Here is a 19,592-nt window from a genome sequence, read left to right as displayed (position 1 = left end):
ATGATTAAAACATAAAAACTATGCAAATAATATAATGAATAAAAGCTACAATGAAAATGGCATATACCAGTCATTCCAGCTGGAAGTACATGTACACTCTATACATTAGATATTTTACTTTTTACAAGTTTTTACAATGGTCTTTGCACTGCAAAGATGTCTTACTGCATTAAAATCATGCTTGTATCTCATATTTTATCCCTTCTCCCCCCCACCCCAACTTTGGTCTCTTTTTCTTTTCTTTTCTTTTTTTATATTTCTTTCAATCTTTCTGGAGCATTTCTGTAATCCAAAGTCAAAATTTGTGAAGATACCCTCCCCCCCCCCCCCCATTCACAACTAATTTTGTTCTCAAAAAAAAAAAAAAAAAAATCTGCTTTGGACAACAACCCAGAACAGCCCAAATTTAAAGTTTCATAGATTTTCATAGATTAGGACACCCAATACACACATGCATACAGACTTTGAACTATACCATAGCAACAAAGAATGATGTGTACGAACAATATCAGATGATCACATTCAAAATGAGTTTACCGAACAAGCACAATCCATGTGCAGCCCTGAACAGACTGTTGACTTGACACATTATCAAGTGAATTCCACTGAGCCGCTGTATGCTTTACTCCCATGACGCTGATCATAATGTTTCATTAAATATAATTAAATATTATTACGATGAACATGGCTGACAGACGTAAGATGAAACATGTTTTACACGGCATGAAAGCTTATTATGAAACTTTCAAAGAATGCCACTGTGACAAAATGATGAATTTCCCAACTTTGGTGATGTGAGGAATCTGAAATTCAGAGTACAAATCTCGAGCCCTGAGGAAAAAACTGGGTAGTTTTTCACACAATGCAGACAGTACTTCAAAACACTTACATATACAAGGCCGAAACTGGCACTGTTGGATACGGATGCTCTATTTCCAACAAAATCATTGGCAATTTGTTCCTCTTAGAAATATCTTTGGAGATGCGGCATAATACTGCATTAAATCTGTCTCTTGGTTTACTGATATTCATTCACTCCACAATCATGCATGCAAACCTTCAGTCCTTTACACTTTCACCTTACAGCATAACATTTATTTCCATGTGTGAAATCTTGGGACTTCCAAGCACCCCCCTCCCCCAATAAAAGAAAGTATACCATGAAAAGAAAACATACTGATGTGAATCTGCCTTGAATCCAATTGCGTAACAGCTTTGCAAGATAATACAAACATAATCATATTATACAGAAAGCACAATTTTGCCAACTCCCATGGCAAAATTGGTCATTGCCATGGCAATTGCTTTTCAAATAAAGAACCGTAACATAATGTATCATATGCATCTGGGCTTCTCGGTCTCCGGGTGTTTTCAGAATGCTGTACTCGCTATCTTAAAGGAATGATACACAAATGTATCATTTACCCTAAATGGTACATGACCCGGATCACCCTCATATAATCAGGCAAGAACTTCTGTATTCAACAGGCAGTCAAAGTGAATGCAATTGTATCTATAGTTGCAATGAAACAATTGGTAAGAATGACTCGGGGCAAAGTGAATCCAAGCTTCATAATCACCTGGCAGCGTCACATCACAGTCTTCCATTCAAACCAAGATGGAATCTGCCCTCGGCTACCAGTGATTTTACTTCGTCTCGGATTTTCGAGAGAAAAAATACATGTAAAAGATAACTAAATATTCCCACGCACCGACTAAAATCTGACTTAGTGTCAAAATGAATTAAGAGCTACATAAGCAGCCACTCAATGAGGCTGAAACAAGATGGAAACAAAAGGTAATAATTTCAATAGCTCGACACTAACGGTGGCCCAGTGGCTCGGGGCCACCGAAAATGGACGTCGGACCACCAAAATTTCTGAAATGAAGACTTTGGTGGTCTGATCGGGCCACCAAAAAAGGTCGGATGTTTGCCTTTGGGCCACCAAAAATGAAAGTTAGTGTGGAGCCCTGGTTTAGGCAATAACAACTCTTTGCTTTACTTCTGGCATATACTGAAGTTTCAAAAGAGTAACCGCTGTACAATTCCTGACAAGGAAGTGTTCAAACAGTGTCACTATTCACTGCTTGCACGACTCCAAAGCAGTTCCACATAGCGATCTATTACAAAACTGTACAAGTTACATAGCTAAAACCATCACATATATTTCTGCATTGTTTTTACTACTGTAATATTACTATCATTATACACCATCAGTATAAAAATGAGAAATTGAATTGCCTTCGATTTCATATATCCTTATCACTGATTTATATTTAAAGATAACGCATAAATAATGTATTATCATCAAACTAAAAAGCATATCTTCAGGTGAGTAGTCAGTTTTGTATCACACAATTTCAAAATAAAACAAAAAAAAAACTGAACAAGACACTTGTTGATAGTTTGATTTCAGATTTCAGTAATTATTTTCTCTTTTTTTTTTTAGAACTAGGTGAGCAGGAAGTGAAAAAAAAAAGCAGAGGGATGTCTATCCAGTAAGCATCTTTCTCATTCTTGAAAATCCATTTGTTCTTGCCTTCTTTAAGCTAAGCACAACATATGACACACTCAAGGTCTAGAAAACTGAACATGAGTGCAAACACATGTTCAGTACAGAGCAGAGTTGTTGTGACAAGTACAGACAAAAAAAAAAGCACACTCAAATGCAGAGGTGATGAAGAAAAGGCCAGGAGAGTGTGTACCAAATGCCACGATGTGTGTGGACATGGAAATGTTTCTACTCACTGGCTATGACTCTGACCACTGATGTACACACACTAAACTGGTTTGCCAATTGTCATGTTCCCATAGATTGCTGTACAAGGAAATGACGGAGGAGAGGGCGCCACCTATGGCACATAAATTAGCAGCAGCATCGGGCCTTGGCAGCAGGCTAATTGCGGTTTTCAACCACAGAGTTCCCTTGACTGGAGAGGGGTCTCACTTTTCAGTTTTGATGCCCATTGGTGATGCCATTGCTAACTCCATTTGTGACTCCATTGTGCATCTTTGCCTTCAGGGCATGGGCTGTGGGCCTGGCCGACCCGTCGTGCCTGGCAGCGAACTCGGCCATGAAGAGTGCCAGCTTTCGTGCTTCTTCCACAGTTGTCGCGTTGTACAGTGATGCACGAAGACCTCCTACCGTCCTGTAAAGATCAATTCACAACAATGTACTGCACATAAGCAAATGGATTGAAATTAATATGAAATAAACAGGAAAACAAAGAGCTGACATTTCTTGCTTGCCATATGTTACCCACCTGTCTAGTACAGGTATGTGCATTTTCCATACAAATCTATACCAGCAGAATTAAAAGAGTCGAGACACGCAATGATGACAAACAGAAGTAATAAATTACACTATCTTCACACATTGCCCTAGCAGAATATCATATCATGAAATATTTATAGCAAACTGAGTTACAGATGCACCATCAGCCATGTTACCTTAAGTTTGTTTGCTCCTTAGTTTTTTAAAGTTTTTCACCAATTACCTGAAACATTTATGCTTCAGTGTACTATTAGTTGAGTTTGCACCTTTCTTCACCATCTCTGTACCAAAATGTACCCATGATCATATGTGTTTCAAATCATGAAAATATATACCAGGTAGATTAAAATGAACTTTAACAAAACCTTACTGTAAGACATGATTACAACTTAGCCATAAAAAAGAAGTTTATAACAGAGCAAACAAAACCAGCACACACACACATAAGATGGGAGTACTTGGGACAGAACAGGGTGTTTTGACAATAAAATCCCAAGACTGACCTGTGACCCTTGAGGGCCACCATGCCACGCTGCTGTGCCTCGTCCAAGAATGCCTTCTCCAGGTCACTGTCTCCCTCGGCCCCACCAACTCTGAGCGGAATGTTCATCCTGCTGCGAGCATCTCGGTCAATGGGACACCTGTGACACACAAAACATTAAGGACATTTCACATTTACTGAATGCTTTCAACTTTTTACTTTTCTCTACAATCAAACTATGATAATACCTCTATATTATAAGATTAAGACAAAAATGAATATCCCAAAAAAATGAATGCCATAAACTATTCAAACAGTTTGTATCTTTGGTTTCGCAGAAACCATTCATTTTCTTCTTATAGATACTGGTATGATCTTTGGCGAAAAAAAGATCAAAAACACAGAAAACACATATGAAACACACACACCAAAAAAAATGTAAAACACATGTTTTGAGTTGTATGATGGTCCTTACATAGTCCATAGATATGTCCTTACATAGTCCTTTATAGATATGTGTAAAGATCAAAATAAACAAGATGAAGAAATACTGTAAAACATGATATATTCGCTGCATAAAATTTTCACAAATTGGAGCCGACAGCCTTTTTCGTGGCATAAAATTTTCGTAAATTGCCACTGGCATTCAATCCATACAGTGTAGACAACAACTCTCCCGTGGATTTTAATTTTGCGAATCTTGGTGCTTGCGACATTAAAATGCATGCGAGCATTCCTCATTTTAGAGTACATCAAAACTTTTCGTACGAGTAGAATCCATTGGAGCTGTCGATGGCACCAAAGACGAGGTCAGACTTGGCAATGCTCCATTCCTCCATCTTGGCAAGGCCTCCCTGCTCCTTGATCCACTCAAACACCATCCCCATGATGTAGATGCTGTGTTGGCATGGCAACAGGAGACAACCATTTTAGAAGACTGGGAGAAATACACTGCATTACTAGAAGTCAAATTTCACAATGGACAACCAACTCACTGAGAATGAGCAAAAGTAACTGAAATGAAACATGTCTTCAATTGACCAAGGCAACAAATTACATATTAAGAATGATAAGGTCAGGAGCTTCACACACACTCGGTATGTGAAGATAATTTGGCTGAGGGTTGTGTTAACATTCCACCAGAGGTATCTGACATGTAGTAAATGGAAAGAAAGTATGAATTCTCCATAAGTATGAGACACAACACACAAGGTACATATTCAATCTCAAACTAAACAGAGATGAGTACTAATAAATGAATGAGAATAGTTGCACTAAAAAGCTAAGGCCAAAGATGCAATGACATGTGGATAAAACAAGACATGCAATTTACAGAAAATTTTGTGTTCAAACTAATGACAAAGGAACAACAGCAAGAAAAAGTTTTGCTTTTGTTGGAATAGGTCAGTTTACTGTCTTCAAATTTGTGGGGATTTTATCATTTGGAAGACCTAGTAAATAAGTTATTCTATCCACTAGACTTTCAATGAATTACAATACTAGAAATCATGTTTGCACGCACTAGTTGTTGCTGTGTTTAAATACATTAGTAAGCCAGTCTTTGCAGTGCAATATGTATGCATCAGCCATGTTTTAATAGCAGGTTGCATTTAAAGGACAAGTTCACCTTCATAAACATAGGGATTGAGAGAATGTAGCAATATTAGTAGAACACATCATTGAAAGTTTGAGGAAAATCAGACAATCCGTTCAAAAGTTATGAATTTTTGAAGTTTTTGTGCAGTACCCGCTGGATGAGAAGACTACTGCAGTGTATGAATAACTTAGATGTCACATGCGTACAACAATATAAGGAAAATATAAAGAGAATTTCACAAAATTCCATCTTTTGAAAAAAGTACACATTCCCCTGACTCGTTACCGATAAATGTTATGGGTAATATTATTCCCCCTGCCTTTAGAAAGAGGCAAGTCAATTGCTCTTTTATTATGCGAAAAAAGTGAAAATATGTTGAATTTTCTTTTATATTTTCTTTATACTGTTGTACGCATATGACTCACAAGCTGTAGTAGTCTCCTCATCCAGCGGTTCCAACACAAAAATTTAAAAAATTCATAACTTTTGCATCGATTGTCCAATTTTCCTCAAACTTTCACTGATGTGTTCTACTAATATTGTTGCATTTTCTCAATCCTTATGTTTATGAAGGTGAACTTGTCCTTTAATGGCTCCATGCTCTATGGGTGTCTCACCTATACACTGGGGGCGTGTTGTAGACAGAGTTGCTCGCCGTTTGCTGTTTGTAGTCAAAGATGATGGGGCACTCCGTGAGAGCGTGACCAATCAGGTCATCACGGATGATCACCACGGTGACGCCAGCGCACCCGACATTCTTCTGGGCACCAGCAAATATGAGACCATACTGTACAGGAAAAAAAAAGAATTGAGATATGATATTGTAAGATTATTCAGATATCAAAACTAAGAGTATTCTGAAATCACTCTGAATGCTCTTTACATAAAGTAACTCTTTACACTCAAATACTTCCCAAGAGCTATAGGAAATTAAAAAAAAAAAAATAATAATAATAATAATAATAATGATAATAATTCCTGCATCATCCACTAAACTAATTTCCTGAAGCACATGTTTTTCCAAAGATTTATTGTGTATGCACTCTAAAAATCTTTCATCCCCCAATCTAGCAATGACATGGCCTTGCGTTGCAAAAACATTGTTGGCAATCTTACTTGATTTCTCTGTCTATCAAAACAGCTTACCATCAACTCATAATTAAATTCTGCAAAGAAATTGACATCAAATGCTTAATAGAATAGCCGACATATAAATCCCCAGCAATTATGGCACTAAGGACAAAGATCTTTTCTAGACAAAACTGTTAACTATCATACTTCTCTTGTTGGTAGTTCACTAGTAGTACAAAGAGCAATTTTTTTTTTTCATATATATAGTCAAGATTTTGTTTTTTTACATTCTGACTCTTTCTAAGAATATGCTAAGATGAGTAAAACTAAATACCTTATTCCCTTATTTGGTTAAAAGTGTACCTTAAGACATGGCTCGACACTAACTTTTTTGTTTGGTGGCCCGATGGGGCCACCAAAATCCTAAATTTCAAATTGTTGGTGGCCCGAGAGACAAATTTGGTGTCCCGAAAAAAAAAACAATAAAAAACATTAAAAGTCCTTTTTTTTAATGAGTCAAATATTTAAGATTTATGATAGCAAGAATTAGAAGTTGGACATATCTACTCATAAATAAACTTCAACAAACTTGCAACACTCACTCTCAGGCACTCATTCAGTCCTTTTCATCCATCCTTTGAACAAATTTAACTGCTAATTTCCGGCGCAAAAAGTTACGAATTTATTGACATACTTCTCAAAAAATTTTGGTGGCCCGAGGCGGGCCACCAAATTTGCCCTTTTTAAAAATTTGGTGGCCCAACTTTCATTTTTGGTGGCCCCGGGCCACCGTTAGTGTCAAGCCCTGCTTAAGAGCTGTTTATTCACCAAATTTATGACTATTTGCTCACTATTTCTCATTGAACTGCCAGCCATCCTCCTCTTCCAACCTTGGTCATTATTCTTAGAGCAATGAAATCCATCACGCCTAATCACCCTCGATGTTGAGCATGAAGCGATAGTGGAACATGTCACGTAGATTTTGCCTGTGATTTATCACCTGGTGTGACTCACGACACTGACTCATGTCGATCAATTATTTCCCTTCCTCGTTAATTAAGAGCTCGCCTTATCCACGCAGGACGAATAAAAAGCAAGCCAAATCCATGGCAGGCATTCAAACTTTTCACCACGAGTTCACCCCTCACCTTGGACACATCGACAGGTCTGGACAGGAAATTTGAGGACATGTCACAAACAAGCGGGATACCCTTTGTCTCAGGAACGTACTGGAACTCAACACCTGAATGCACCATGAGTGGGCGAGAGATAGAAAGAGCAATATGATTTCAAATGGACATCAAAACAATAAAAAAAAAGATTGCTGAGAAGTTCGCCATAAACGTTCAATGTCATGTTCATAATATAAAAAAAAACCTTAACTTTAATTTCATAATACACTATAAAATTTATACTAAAAGGAAACGACGGACCTTTATCAATTCTAAATCACTCAACATCACGACGATATTCAAGGATATATTACATATTAAGATCAAAGTTTACAGCAAATGATTCAATAATGATTCTAACTCACAATAGTAACACTGAAGATTACAAAACTGCTGATCAAACATTCTGAATTTTAGGATTAGATGAAGCAACTGGAAATGCGTTTCTTCGGCATGAAATATTTCATGACAGAACAAATTTACACCCACTCTTCATATGTTAGGAAATGAAGTGCATGAGGAAAGCACTGACTATGGAACCTACCACTGACAGTTACAATCTACAATCAAGCATCCTTTTGTGTGGGACGTAAACAAAAATCCCTTCAGAAAATTAAGTCAACAGAGAATGAGGAAGGTACCATTATTAAGGTATAATAAAGATTCAAGGCAAATTTTAAGCATTCTCTGCACACAAGGGCAAGGCAAGATACTTTCAAGCTCTGATTTTAGCGGATTGCGACCTGCATGAAATCTTCCAAGGTGTACTTGGTGTTTGTTTGCATGCATGCAAAAAAAGAGTAAAATGAAAAAGAAAGTGGTTTGTCAAAATTATTGCAATAATATTCAATAGCAATATCCCACATAACCAAGTACAGGCGACTGCCATTACCATTAAGTCCTTGGGACCAGCAGTTTTCTTTCATCATAATGAAATTTCATAATAGCCAAACAAATAAAGTGTATAAAGATATATAAATGATCATTTTAAGGACCTCGTGTTTTACTACATTGTATACAAAATTTTGTTATACCCAGGTTTGTTAAAATGGGAGTGCACTGTAACTTGCAGCCTCTGCAGAGTAAATCTATGCAATACTGTAAAGTGGAAATTTTCGCGGTGTTCAAATTTTCACGCATTTCGCGCAACCAGAAACTAGCGCGAAAATAAAAGCACGCGAATATTTTTGCTTGCCATATGTGCCTGTGCGTGCTGTCTTGATTCCGCGGAATTAAAAACACGCGAAACTCTTCCGACCCGGCCAAGCGCGAAAAATTAGTCACGCGAAAATATCCACTTTTACAGTAGAATAAAATGACCCTCTACATGTCAGTCTTAGGCTATCCTTACCGTTGATGGTCTCGTTAGCACAGTAGTAGACATACTCCGCCTCTGGGTCCATTTCCCAGGTTTCAGGCGGTGGTATCGCTGTCAAATGGAATAGAGGGATTAAAAGTTACCTTCAGTGACTGAATATACAATACTAGTCTTGGTATAGAATTTGCTCTTTGAATAGTAAATTACATTCCTCCAAAAGATGGCATAGTTTGCTTTGCTTAACTCACAAAGGTGTGACATGAACAACTGGACTTATTATATATCAACTCTGCAATCTTTCAAATAACAAACAGCATACCATGATGATCTCCTGCTGAGTAAAACAAATTTGAAGGAAATAAAGCTAATTTTCTGTCTCAGGAAGCGAGGTAAATACAAAAAGAAGAGTACGACGTTTCGGCCGCAAAATCTGCTAGCCTTTGTCTGGCAAAGTAGACCGAGCGCTGCAGTGCATGCCAGACAAAGGCTAGCAGATTTTGCAGCCAAAACGTTGTACTCATCTTTTTGTGTTTACCTCGCTTCATGAGACAGAAGATTACAGGGGCAGATCCAGGAATTCTGTAAAGGGGGGAGGGGGCGCAACTAATATTTCTGGTGCCACTTCCGGGTTTCATTTGATTTTTTTCTTTTTATTTCTTTTGTTTTTGACGAAAAATAAAGGGGGGGCGTGCGCCGGTTGCCCCCCCCCCCCCCCCCCCCCCCCCCCCCTGGATCCGCCACTGGATTAGCTTCATTTCTTTCAGTTATTAACACGATGATGAACATCTTCTGTACTACTAAAACACATTTGGTATAAACATAAGTTGCAACCAAGTAGCTGCTGGCATCCGCTAACATATTTCAAACTACCCACATTTCATAACACAGGGAATAATTTTCCAACTCAAATTTGATTAGCAATTTTAGCTGATGAACAATATTTCAAATGGTATCTTGTACACTTGTATGGAAGAAAACTGCTACACAAAAGACAGTTTATGTTGAAGTAGTGTAAAAATGCATACCAAATTGCAATCCCATAGGAGAAGGAAAATTATTCCCCATGACAGAGAGTGCACCTCCTAGTTTAAGCTAATTTTACAGGCTTGGGATGTTTTGTTCAAGTACATGTTTGTGTGTACATATATACATTGTACAGATGCAATTTATATGTTTCATGTGTGTATAAATCATATAAGTGTATGGGTATGTGGGAGAATGTCAAGGTGATATATCGTGTGATGATATACTTTCTCCTTCATGCTGGTATATAATCTCCAGTTATGTCCCTTTTAATAACTGATGTGCTCCTTGTTTAAATGATAGTTACTACAGAAGATCACCCAATGACTAGTAAGAGAGCTATAATGTTTTATCGCTTCCTCCGGCCCCATCCAAATTTTCTTCTATCACATTAAATCCCATCTATGGCTGGTATTTAAGCATATCTTATTCCTGCATACATTTCTCCATCCTAGAATCTGGTGAACCTAAGCTGCCACTGTCCCTGAAAGACTTGTTGCTGTGGGCCAAGCATCTATAATTAGACTGTCTTCTCCTGGATTCGTCCTGCATGACTGAACACTTGCCACAAGCCAACAATGTGTTCAGACAAAAGGCTTTGTGCATGTCTGTGAAAAATCCCCATGGTTGTATTGCATCAGACAACAACAGTTAGTCTACACTATCAGACATCATAGTGGAACTGTATTGTCTAATACAAGTACACAACATCAAATACAGAAGAAAGAACATGCTTGATTAACAATGCATGCCTATCTATGTATTGTGCATATATGTGTGTCTTTATTCGTGTGCCCACATTTCCATGAAACTTCAGGGACACATCGAAATACTTCCGTTTCTTGGATGTAGCTGATATTTACAAACTGATGCTTTTTATGTGTCATGACTCCATAATTTTAGACATTACTTCCTTCATTGCTCGCATTCCATTGTCAAAGACAAATAGAGCTCTTGATGTTAGCGCGTATTTCATATCCAAGCCTATATAATGTGCTTACATATTCCATACTGTTACTTTAAACTATTTTCTTTTCCAGCCAATACCACTCCCTATGGTAGCCAAATACTGTGTAAAAATGGCTATGAAAGATTGCAAGGTAAACAAACCCAAGGAGGTAATAGGCAAGATCTCCTTGGTTTCAAAAGAGAGCCTCATGGTGAACAGCATACTCCCGCCAATTTTCCCTATGAAAGACATGCATGCCCATGACTGTCCTTGAGGACCCAACCATGGAGAAACAATGTCTGACCCCTTGCCTGTCACTGGGGCACGATATTGATTGGCTCACACTATTATGTAATCTCCCCCCAAGGGGCCCATCTGGAGCATACATTATTCCCTTTCATTTACTCAGCTCTATGAGCCAGTGCATCATCTTTCATGTGAACTGCTCAACCATAAGAGCACTTGCACTTTATGCAGCTTAGGGAGTATAATGAGGGGACGATAAAACCTTAGCAACTTCAGCTTGCTAGGTATGGGCCTTTAGAATAAAAAGAAAGAAAACAAAGACACCACATCCATAGCAAAATGGGGGGGGGGGGGTGTGCTGTAGGGTTCGTTACAGAAACTCTGAACCAATAAATGAATGGTATGTACTTCGTAGCTCATCAAGCACTGAATTGCTACGATGCATCATTTAGTAATTCTAAAAGCAGTTTTTATCGCAACCTCAAACAGTGGTCTGTTTGGTGGAAGACAAGAGAAACTCCTGCACATAGAGTGTTTGAACCTGTGTACCAGCATTTTTATTTTTTGCTTGCCTTGGATAGCTTTAAAGCATAACTCAACAACCAAAGGTTCTGATTTCACATGTCTATGTTTGACATACCATGTGTAGTGTGTGTTTGTGTGTTGTGTGTGTATCTACCTTTCTTGTTTGGGGGGGTGGAAGGAGGGTGGGGTGGTAAAGGTGGTTGCGAGTTTTCTACAACCACAGTATTGACCAGGTAGCCTCATAACATGTTATCAAAGATTCCCCCCCCCCCCCCTTTTGAAGCAAACAATCCACAGATTTGTGGGGTCAAGGATGAAGTGAGGGGGAAAAAAAGAAAGAAATTGGTCTTACATGTGTACTTGGATGGCTTGGGAAACACCTCTCTTGTTGTCCCATACTTTTGACCCTCTTTGGCCGCCTTGACTGACCACATGCCTGTTGGGATGTAGTCCGCCTTTTTCCTCTTCAGCAAGTTGAGGGGGACAGCACTGAACTGACCGGTGCCCCCACCCTGGAGGAACAGGATCTTGTAGTTATCGGGAATTTTCCTGCATGTAAAGAAAGCAAGAGTTGGAGTTGGAGTTGCAAGGTGAAAACAAAGTATTGATAATTCTCCATTACTATCTTCCAATCCATGACAACTAAATAGCTGTAAAATGTCACTGGTAACAGGTTTCTGAGACTTTCGAAGGCTTCTTTATAAGCAGTAGCCTTGAGTCTTGAGAGGGTTCACAGCCATTTTTCTGCTTCTAAGTATTTCAATTTGTCCTATCAGAATATCAGCTACTCGGGAATACAGTAAAATTTGTTAGCACGCACAATAACATAAACTATCCATGAATTACTCTGCTGAGTCAGCATGTATAAATCATCCCATGAAGGACAATTTTACTATCAATAAGAAACTTCAGATCAAGAGGTATCACAACAGTTTACAGAATATCAATGCTAAATTAAACATAATAGTGAAGTTGCAACTATTCTAATGTGACACCTCATCTGTTATCCACCTGTTGAAGACGAGTCTGAAGTACTCTGACAGGTGTCTATGGGAAATGCATGTTGTAGCAAAATTAGCCCGTCCTCAATGGGTTAACATGTAATACATTGTAGAATATGGATAATAAGTCATCAATTGCAAAGTGTCAATTTGTTTTTGTCATGAGATATATATCACTAATTTGATGAGTTTTGTTCTCAGAAGAATCTTCCCTCCCCCCTCCCCCCCCCCCCCCGAGGCGTATGAATACAAGCATTAAATTGTAAGTTCTTGTTGCTTCTTCCAAGATATTAAGACGAAGTCGTTACTCTACATTTGTACAGGCCACAACACTATACTTACATCAGTTCCCTCAACGTTTGCTGTGCATTCGTGAGAATTGCTGTGAACTCTGGCGACCTGTGGCTCATTTCTGAGGTTAGAAAATGAGTTAACGAAGAAAGTCACAAAGTCAGTGTGTCCGACATGACACAGATTATTATTATCACTATTATTAGTATTATTATTATTATCATTTTTAATGTACATGTCTGTGTGTAATTGCAACGGAAAATTTCAGAGATGATAGCTACTTATGCAATTGAGGCAGGGTTTGCTATTAAAGGACAAGTTCACCTTCATAAACATAAGGATTGAGAGAATGTAGCAATATTAGTAGAATACATCATTGAAAGTTTGAGGAAAATCGGACAATCCGTTCAAAAGTTATGAATTTTTGAAGTTTTTGTGCAGTAACCGCTGGATGAGAAGACTACTGCAGTGTGTGAATAACTTAGATGTCACATGCGTACAACAATATAAGGAAAATATAAAGAGAATTTCACAAAATTTCATCTTCTGAAAAAAGTTCATATTCCCCCGACTCGTTACCGACAAATGTTATGGGTAATATTATTCCCCCTGCCTTTAGAAAGAGCCAAGTCAAGTGCTCTTTTATAATGTGAAAAAAAGTGAAAATATGTTGAATTTTCTTTATATTTTCTTTATACTGTTGTACGCATATGACTCACAAGCTGTAGTAGTCTCCTCATCCAGCGGTTCCAACACAAAAATTTTAAAAATTCATAACTTTTGCATCGATTGTCCAATTTTCCTCAAACTTTCACTGATGTGTTCTACTAACATTGTTGCATTCTCTCAATCCTTATGTTTATGAAGGTGAACTTGTCCTTTAAAGCCCATTCACAAGGGTTAACATCAGCCTGATGTGATGTATGTAGAGCATTGGTTATCTTACCCAGAATACGTAATATAGTCTGGTGTGTCCCAAGTTAAGCATTTCATTCTATTCTTTTTGAACTTCGGGCCTTGTGGTAATTTCCATCCTACCTGTACACAATGGCTTATGATTCAACCTCAACTATCACGTTTGGAGCATGTTAGAAGATGACTCAGCACTACTTCATCTTGTTTGCTTTACCCTCAAGATCAGCTGCTCAAGATAGAGATTCCAGATGCGGTAAGAAATATGGCCTAAAAGTTAATAATGAATGACAATCAACCCCTGTATTGAACTGAGGTCAAACAATATCACCATGCAGGCCTACTACCAATCTTGCATTCCTCTGTAACATGATACAGCAAACATTACATGTAGGTGATGCAATGATTTATACCATTTAAAAAAAAATCCAAAAAAAAAAAAAAGATTTATGTTGTTTGAAAGTTAAAGGGACTGTACAGTACTGGTTGAGGTGGAGATTCGTAACTGAGATAATGAGAAACCTCTTATGAAATATGAAAGAGCATGTAATTTTAAGAAGGATTCAACATTTATTCGATGAAAATTGGTTTTCTAATGGTTGAGATATCCCTATCCCAAAAAGTGATAATAATAAAAGGCAACAGGCCACGCCTTTTATTAGGATCTCTTTGTTTCACCTTGTTTTTGGATATCTCAGCCATTTCAAAACCGATTTTCATCAAATAAACTTTTGATACCCCTTAGAATCGCATGCTCTTTGACATCTCATAGAGTGGTTTCTGAATATCTCGCAAAACGTTAAAAGCTAAGTCCTCACCTCAACCAGAACTGTACACACCCTTTAAGTATTAAAGAAGAGCAGGTCAGCCTGAACTGTTTTTCCATCTCATCAAAACTTACCCATAACGCCATAGCCCAGCCCATTGTAGCTCAGCATTTCTTTCTGTGCCTTCATCAGCACCTGAACAAAGAGAGAACACATCAAAGGTGTAGACAAAGGATGTGTATTAAGAGCTTCCTTCTTTTTGGTCTTTCCATTGGTCAAACGAGAACAAAGGGAACAAGCTGCAGAGGCTAAACAGAGATGATTTATACCACTTTCAGGGGAAAGTAGCTAACATTGACCCAGGAAATTTCCCTGAACCACAGCAGATTGGTAACCACTTTTACAAAGTTCACAGAAGTGACAGACAACATATTAGGCCTGTGATCTCTTTTAATCACACGCCTAAAGTCTATAATTAATCTGAGAATAGGTATAAAATACTAAGAATATATATTCCCAATTAGAATGTGAGCTCGCTGGCTTTAAACACGAAGTCTTCAATTGGTGGCAATAAAATTATATGATTAGAACTACACAAAAGACTAAAGAAACATCACGCAATTTTTTTTTTTAAAACTAAGTTGTGAAGTAATAGCATGGTCCTGTTGTCACTTGCAGTCAGTTTGGTTATAAAGTAGATCTCTTGTTTGAGGTGTAAATGTGCATGTTAAAATGTAGTATAACTCCCCATCTCCATATTTTCTTTTTTTTTCAGAAGCAGAGGGAACGAAGAGGAAGACATTTTTTAGAAGTGAACAAAAATGTCACTTCATTTAAAATGTCATTTGTCCAGCTTGAAAATTGGTTATTTGGTCAGTGCATGACTAGTCAATGAATATTCATCATCTCTTCTTTATCTAACATCTTAAACATTTCCTGCTCCCTAGAGTGATATATAATCGCATATCATAAAGTCAGGTCAGATGTGTGCCTAATATCCAAAAGCACACTTCCTTATCTACCTTCCACCATCTGTTCAAGAATTAGTTCTGTCTCAGAAAATATTTGCATGGTGCTTACATTGTCACATCAACTGATATGACAGATAGCGAACAGCATTTTATCTTACAAACTCAGATGAAGAGTAAATACAAACTGATAACGTTTATATTTAACCATAGTTTATGGCATGCAGTGTGAATGTTACGATCCAACTATTGGCTGCTTTTGTTTGATTAGATGACTTTACAAAAGTGGTACCAAGGCACTGTCCGATACGACACTAACCCCAACAGCAGGGTTCAACTTGATTTCACTTGGATTATTTTCTGCCTTTTTGCTTCTGTCTCAGTATGGAGAATAACAGCAAACAACAAGAACAAGAGTGGGGAAAATTAATATTTCTTGTCTTAACCTTTGATATGATTGAACACAATACAGTAATATTGCCTGTTGGGGCAGTTGAATTTAAAAATTAATAACAAAAATCAATGCATTCCACAATCCATTCTACTAAAATGTCTTCAAAGGAGAGATAGAATGTACAATTCCAACCCAAGCAAGTTAGCAGCTCATCACTATCAATTTCCTTACTGACTTTCATTCAAGATATGCATAAAATATAAGCTATACTTTCTCTTTCATGATGGAAATGTTTAAATCTGATTTAAAGACAAATGCTACAAAGAAAGAATCAGAAGATTTTATACCGGGTACAAGAAATCTCAATACTGGCTATGAAAAAAAATAAAACAAACAAACAAACAAACAAACAAGAACCATACAGACATCAATTCACTCCAGTATCACTGGGTATCATTTTTTTTTTAAATGAATATCATGACAAATATTTCAAACATTCTATTGAGAACCAAATAATCAAAGTGCTTCTTTGATGAACATGCCAAACTAAAACATATTCCGATTCATCCTAAAACACTCGTTTCCAGACTGAAATTAAGGGTTCTATACTGTATATCTTATCTGTATCTTCTATTTTTAACATTTTCTTTTTTTTTAACATCTGAAATAATTTGCATCAACTGAAATACCCTTCAGTCTTCCTTCGTCGCTATTTCCATTGAATGAGACAAACTTTGTCACAAAGTCTTTACACTTGAGTGAGACAAACTTTTGTTCGTCACAAACAATGACAAAAAAGACAAAGTCAAGATCAAGAAATAAGAATAAAATTACATGCATGTACAATAGAATATATTTATTTCGATAAATGTGACTAGAACTAACATTAGCTAAAAAGATAGCAATTTAACATTTATATCATGATATTCAATAGATCTACAGAGTTGAAAGTCATGGAAACACAACAGACAGCGACAGAAACAAGTTCAAATATGATTTGGTTGACATTATCTGATTATTGGGTTTGATCATGTTGCCTTGAGAAAGATTTAAGATTTCTTTTTACTAGTCAGGATACTGGAGAACAGTCCAAAGGTTTAATTTTAAAAAAAGTCAAGTCAAATCATAGGACATAGATCTTCTATGCCGCTTCTATGACCTAAAAAGACCACTGAAAGTTGATGGGTGGAACAGATAAAATATCTAATGTTACACGAATAGATTTCTAGTCATCATCACGATGTGGCTCGAGGATGATGAAAGATCCGGTTGGTTCAGCACTTTAGTATCGCGCGATGTTCGAACAATGTGATCTTAAAATTTATAGATTAGAATCTAGCAGCAGCCGGTAAAAAATAAAAGTTGTTTTTCACAAAGCTCACCTCCTCCGGCAGCTTAGCTGGTCCTGCAGCAAAATTACACACTCTGCTCATGGTGAATTTCTGTGAGTAGTTCAACTTCAACACTCGAAAGCTAAAAAATCTTGAGATCATTCACTGTCTGCAGCGGTGTACCGTCTGTGAAAAGGTCTAGCCCTTGTTGCAGCTCCTCTCAAATCAGCTGATCGGCGTGAGTTCAGCGGCTGGAGTGATCGAAACGTTGATTCCTTCGCGCGCCGTACGTTCCCCGGTACTTTTCCGAGGGAATCGGGTGGAGGCTCGTCCCTTTCAGCGGCTCATCATTGGTGGACAAGAGACTTGCGTAGAAACCCATCCATGCAAATCGACCGAAGCATGCGTTCACGTGCAACTAGCATGATACACAGCTCAGGCTTTAATGACTAGTCTCACACGGAGACTCAACGATATTTCATTCGAATGCATTCGAAAGCATCATTCACACGCGCATGCATAATAATCAGAGTATATCTCATCATCATAATAAGAATGGAAATTGATACAAGGCCTGTTCATGCATGTATCTAAGTGTCCCAACACAGTTTTTAGCTTCAGCTTTTGTTAAATTAAATGCTGAAATAATTAATAGCATCATACGTGTAATCTACAATGTTTTGGTTCCATCATTCAAATCAATGAAGTGTCGTGACTGAATGCTTCATTACTCAAGTATTTGGAGGGGCCTAGGGAAGGATAACAATACATGTACTTATGACCAAAGATCGTAAGAGTGTACGATCTTTGCTATGACATAACAACTAGGTTATGGGTCACACTACAATTCCCTAGGGCACGTGTACTAGTATCTCCTTTAACAGGGTGGTGACCTAGTTGTAAGCCAGAGGTTGAATTATATCCTTAAGAACTAAACGTCTTCTTTTTGATGTGAGCTTTCTCCGTAGTCATGTATCAAAGCAGGGAGTTGCTCCCCACCTCCCTGATCTCCTATTCAGCCCTTTTCATAGTTGATCACTGTTATTGTTATCGTTCACACGACCATAGGGCCTATCACTGTACACTGCACAGGCTAATACGCGCCGGTCCAAAGTTTTGACGTGATCATATTCACATAAGCTATTATTCTTCTTTAAAAGAAGATTTCTGTATCAGATAGAAAGCGCACCCAATCAAGTTTGGTCATATTTCTCTCTCGTACAGAGGCCTATCACAATTCTGAGTAATAGACATAATACCTACTCTCTCTCTAAAAAAGTGAAAATATTCACTCTTAAAGGAGTGAATGCAAAAAAGAGTGAATTTAGAGTGAAATTGGAGTGATTTGAGTGAAAATGTTCATTTTCACTCATTTTGGAGTGACCTCAAGGATCACTCGAAAATTTTGGAGTGATCCCTGAGGTCACTCTAAAACGAGTGAAAATGAACATTTTCACTCAAAATTAACTCCAATTTCACTCTAAATTCACTCTTTTAAGAGTGAATCACTCGATTTTTTTTTGAGAGTAGCTCTGTGGACACTTTTGGCTTTTATTCCTGATGGCATAGCGACGACCAAGTGATAGAGCCTATATTGATATACAACAAAGAACAGTTTTACTATACAAGTCTTGCGTTCACCTGCATTATGTTTCCATGGATGAGTGGAGTCTGTGACAATGATTTATATGCATTTAATGTGTTTATATCGTTGCTTCTAATAATAGTAATGTCGACCGACCCAACCGTATAATCTTCCCATGCAGTGGCGGGGGGGGGGGGAGGTTAACCCCCCCCCCCTTATATTACCCCACTTTTTTGTTATGGTGTTTTTGGTGTTTTGTTTCGCTTCGTTTCGTTCGTTTTGTTTTGGATTTGTTTTGCCAGCCGGTTTTGGGATAGAAGTGGCAGCAAAAATGAGAAGACTTTTTTGTTGTTGTTATTATCATTATTATTATTATTATTATTATTATTATTATTATTATTATTATTATTATTATTGCTTGTCATGACCCATTGTCATTGGTTGGGTCAACCCCCTCCCCCTTAGCGAAAGGCTGGACCCACCTCTGCCGTTTATTGTTTCAGCGGGGATAACCCTCGTTCTATGGTAATATAAGTAAAAATCTGAACAGTTGTATTTCAAGGTGAAACTGAATTCTTCAATTATTTTCAAGTCTTTCAACTGCGTTCAAATTAGCCTATTTGCACATCGTGAGAAACTAACACGATACACCAGCTATAGAAAGCTTGTTCTGTGGCCAAAAAAAA

General features: G+C 37.7%; 1 protein-coding gene across 1 annotated transcript; it reads right to left on the bottom strand.

Moving 5' to 3' along the window:
• Positions 1-360: 360 nt before the first annotated feature.
• LOC139729212 (phosphoserine aminotransferase-like) lies at positions 361-17,562 on the bottom strand. Its single transcript, XM_071640142.1, has 10 exons — positions 17,373-17,562; positions 14,763-14,823; positions 13,001-13,070; positions 12,010-12,206; positions 8,948-9,025; positions 7,573-7,667; positions 5,971-6,140; positions 4,525-4,653; positions 3,779-3,916; positions 361-3,150 (listed from the first exon to the last, which is right to left on the bottom strand). The coding sequence occupies exons 1-10, from the start codon at positions 17,481-17,483 to the stop codon at positions 2,952-2,954; spliced, it is 1,248 nt and encodes a 415-aa protein (XP_071496243.1). The 5' UTR covers positions 17,484-17,562; the 3' UTR covers positions 361-2,951.
• Positions 17,563-19,592: the final 2,030 nt, after the last annotated feature.

This window comes from Diadema antillarum, unplaced genomic scaffold (genome assembly GCF_040938485.1).
Source record: "Diadema antillarum isolate AM-2024a unplaced genomic scaffold, OU_Dant_1.0 seq00000225_RagTag, whole genome shotgun sequence".
Lineage (NCBI taxonomy): Eukaryota > Metazoa > Echinodermata > Echinoidea > Diadematoida > Diadematidae > Diadema > Diadema antillarum.
The sequence above is the reverse complement of the archived record's forward strand: the minus strand, read 5'-3'. Positions and strand labels throughout refer to the sequence as shown.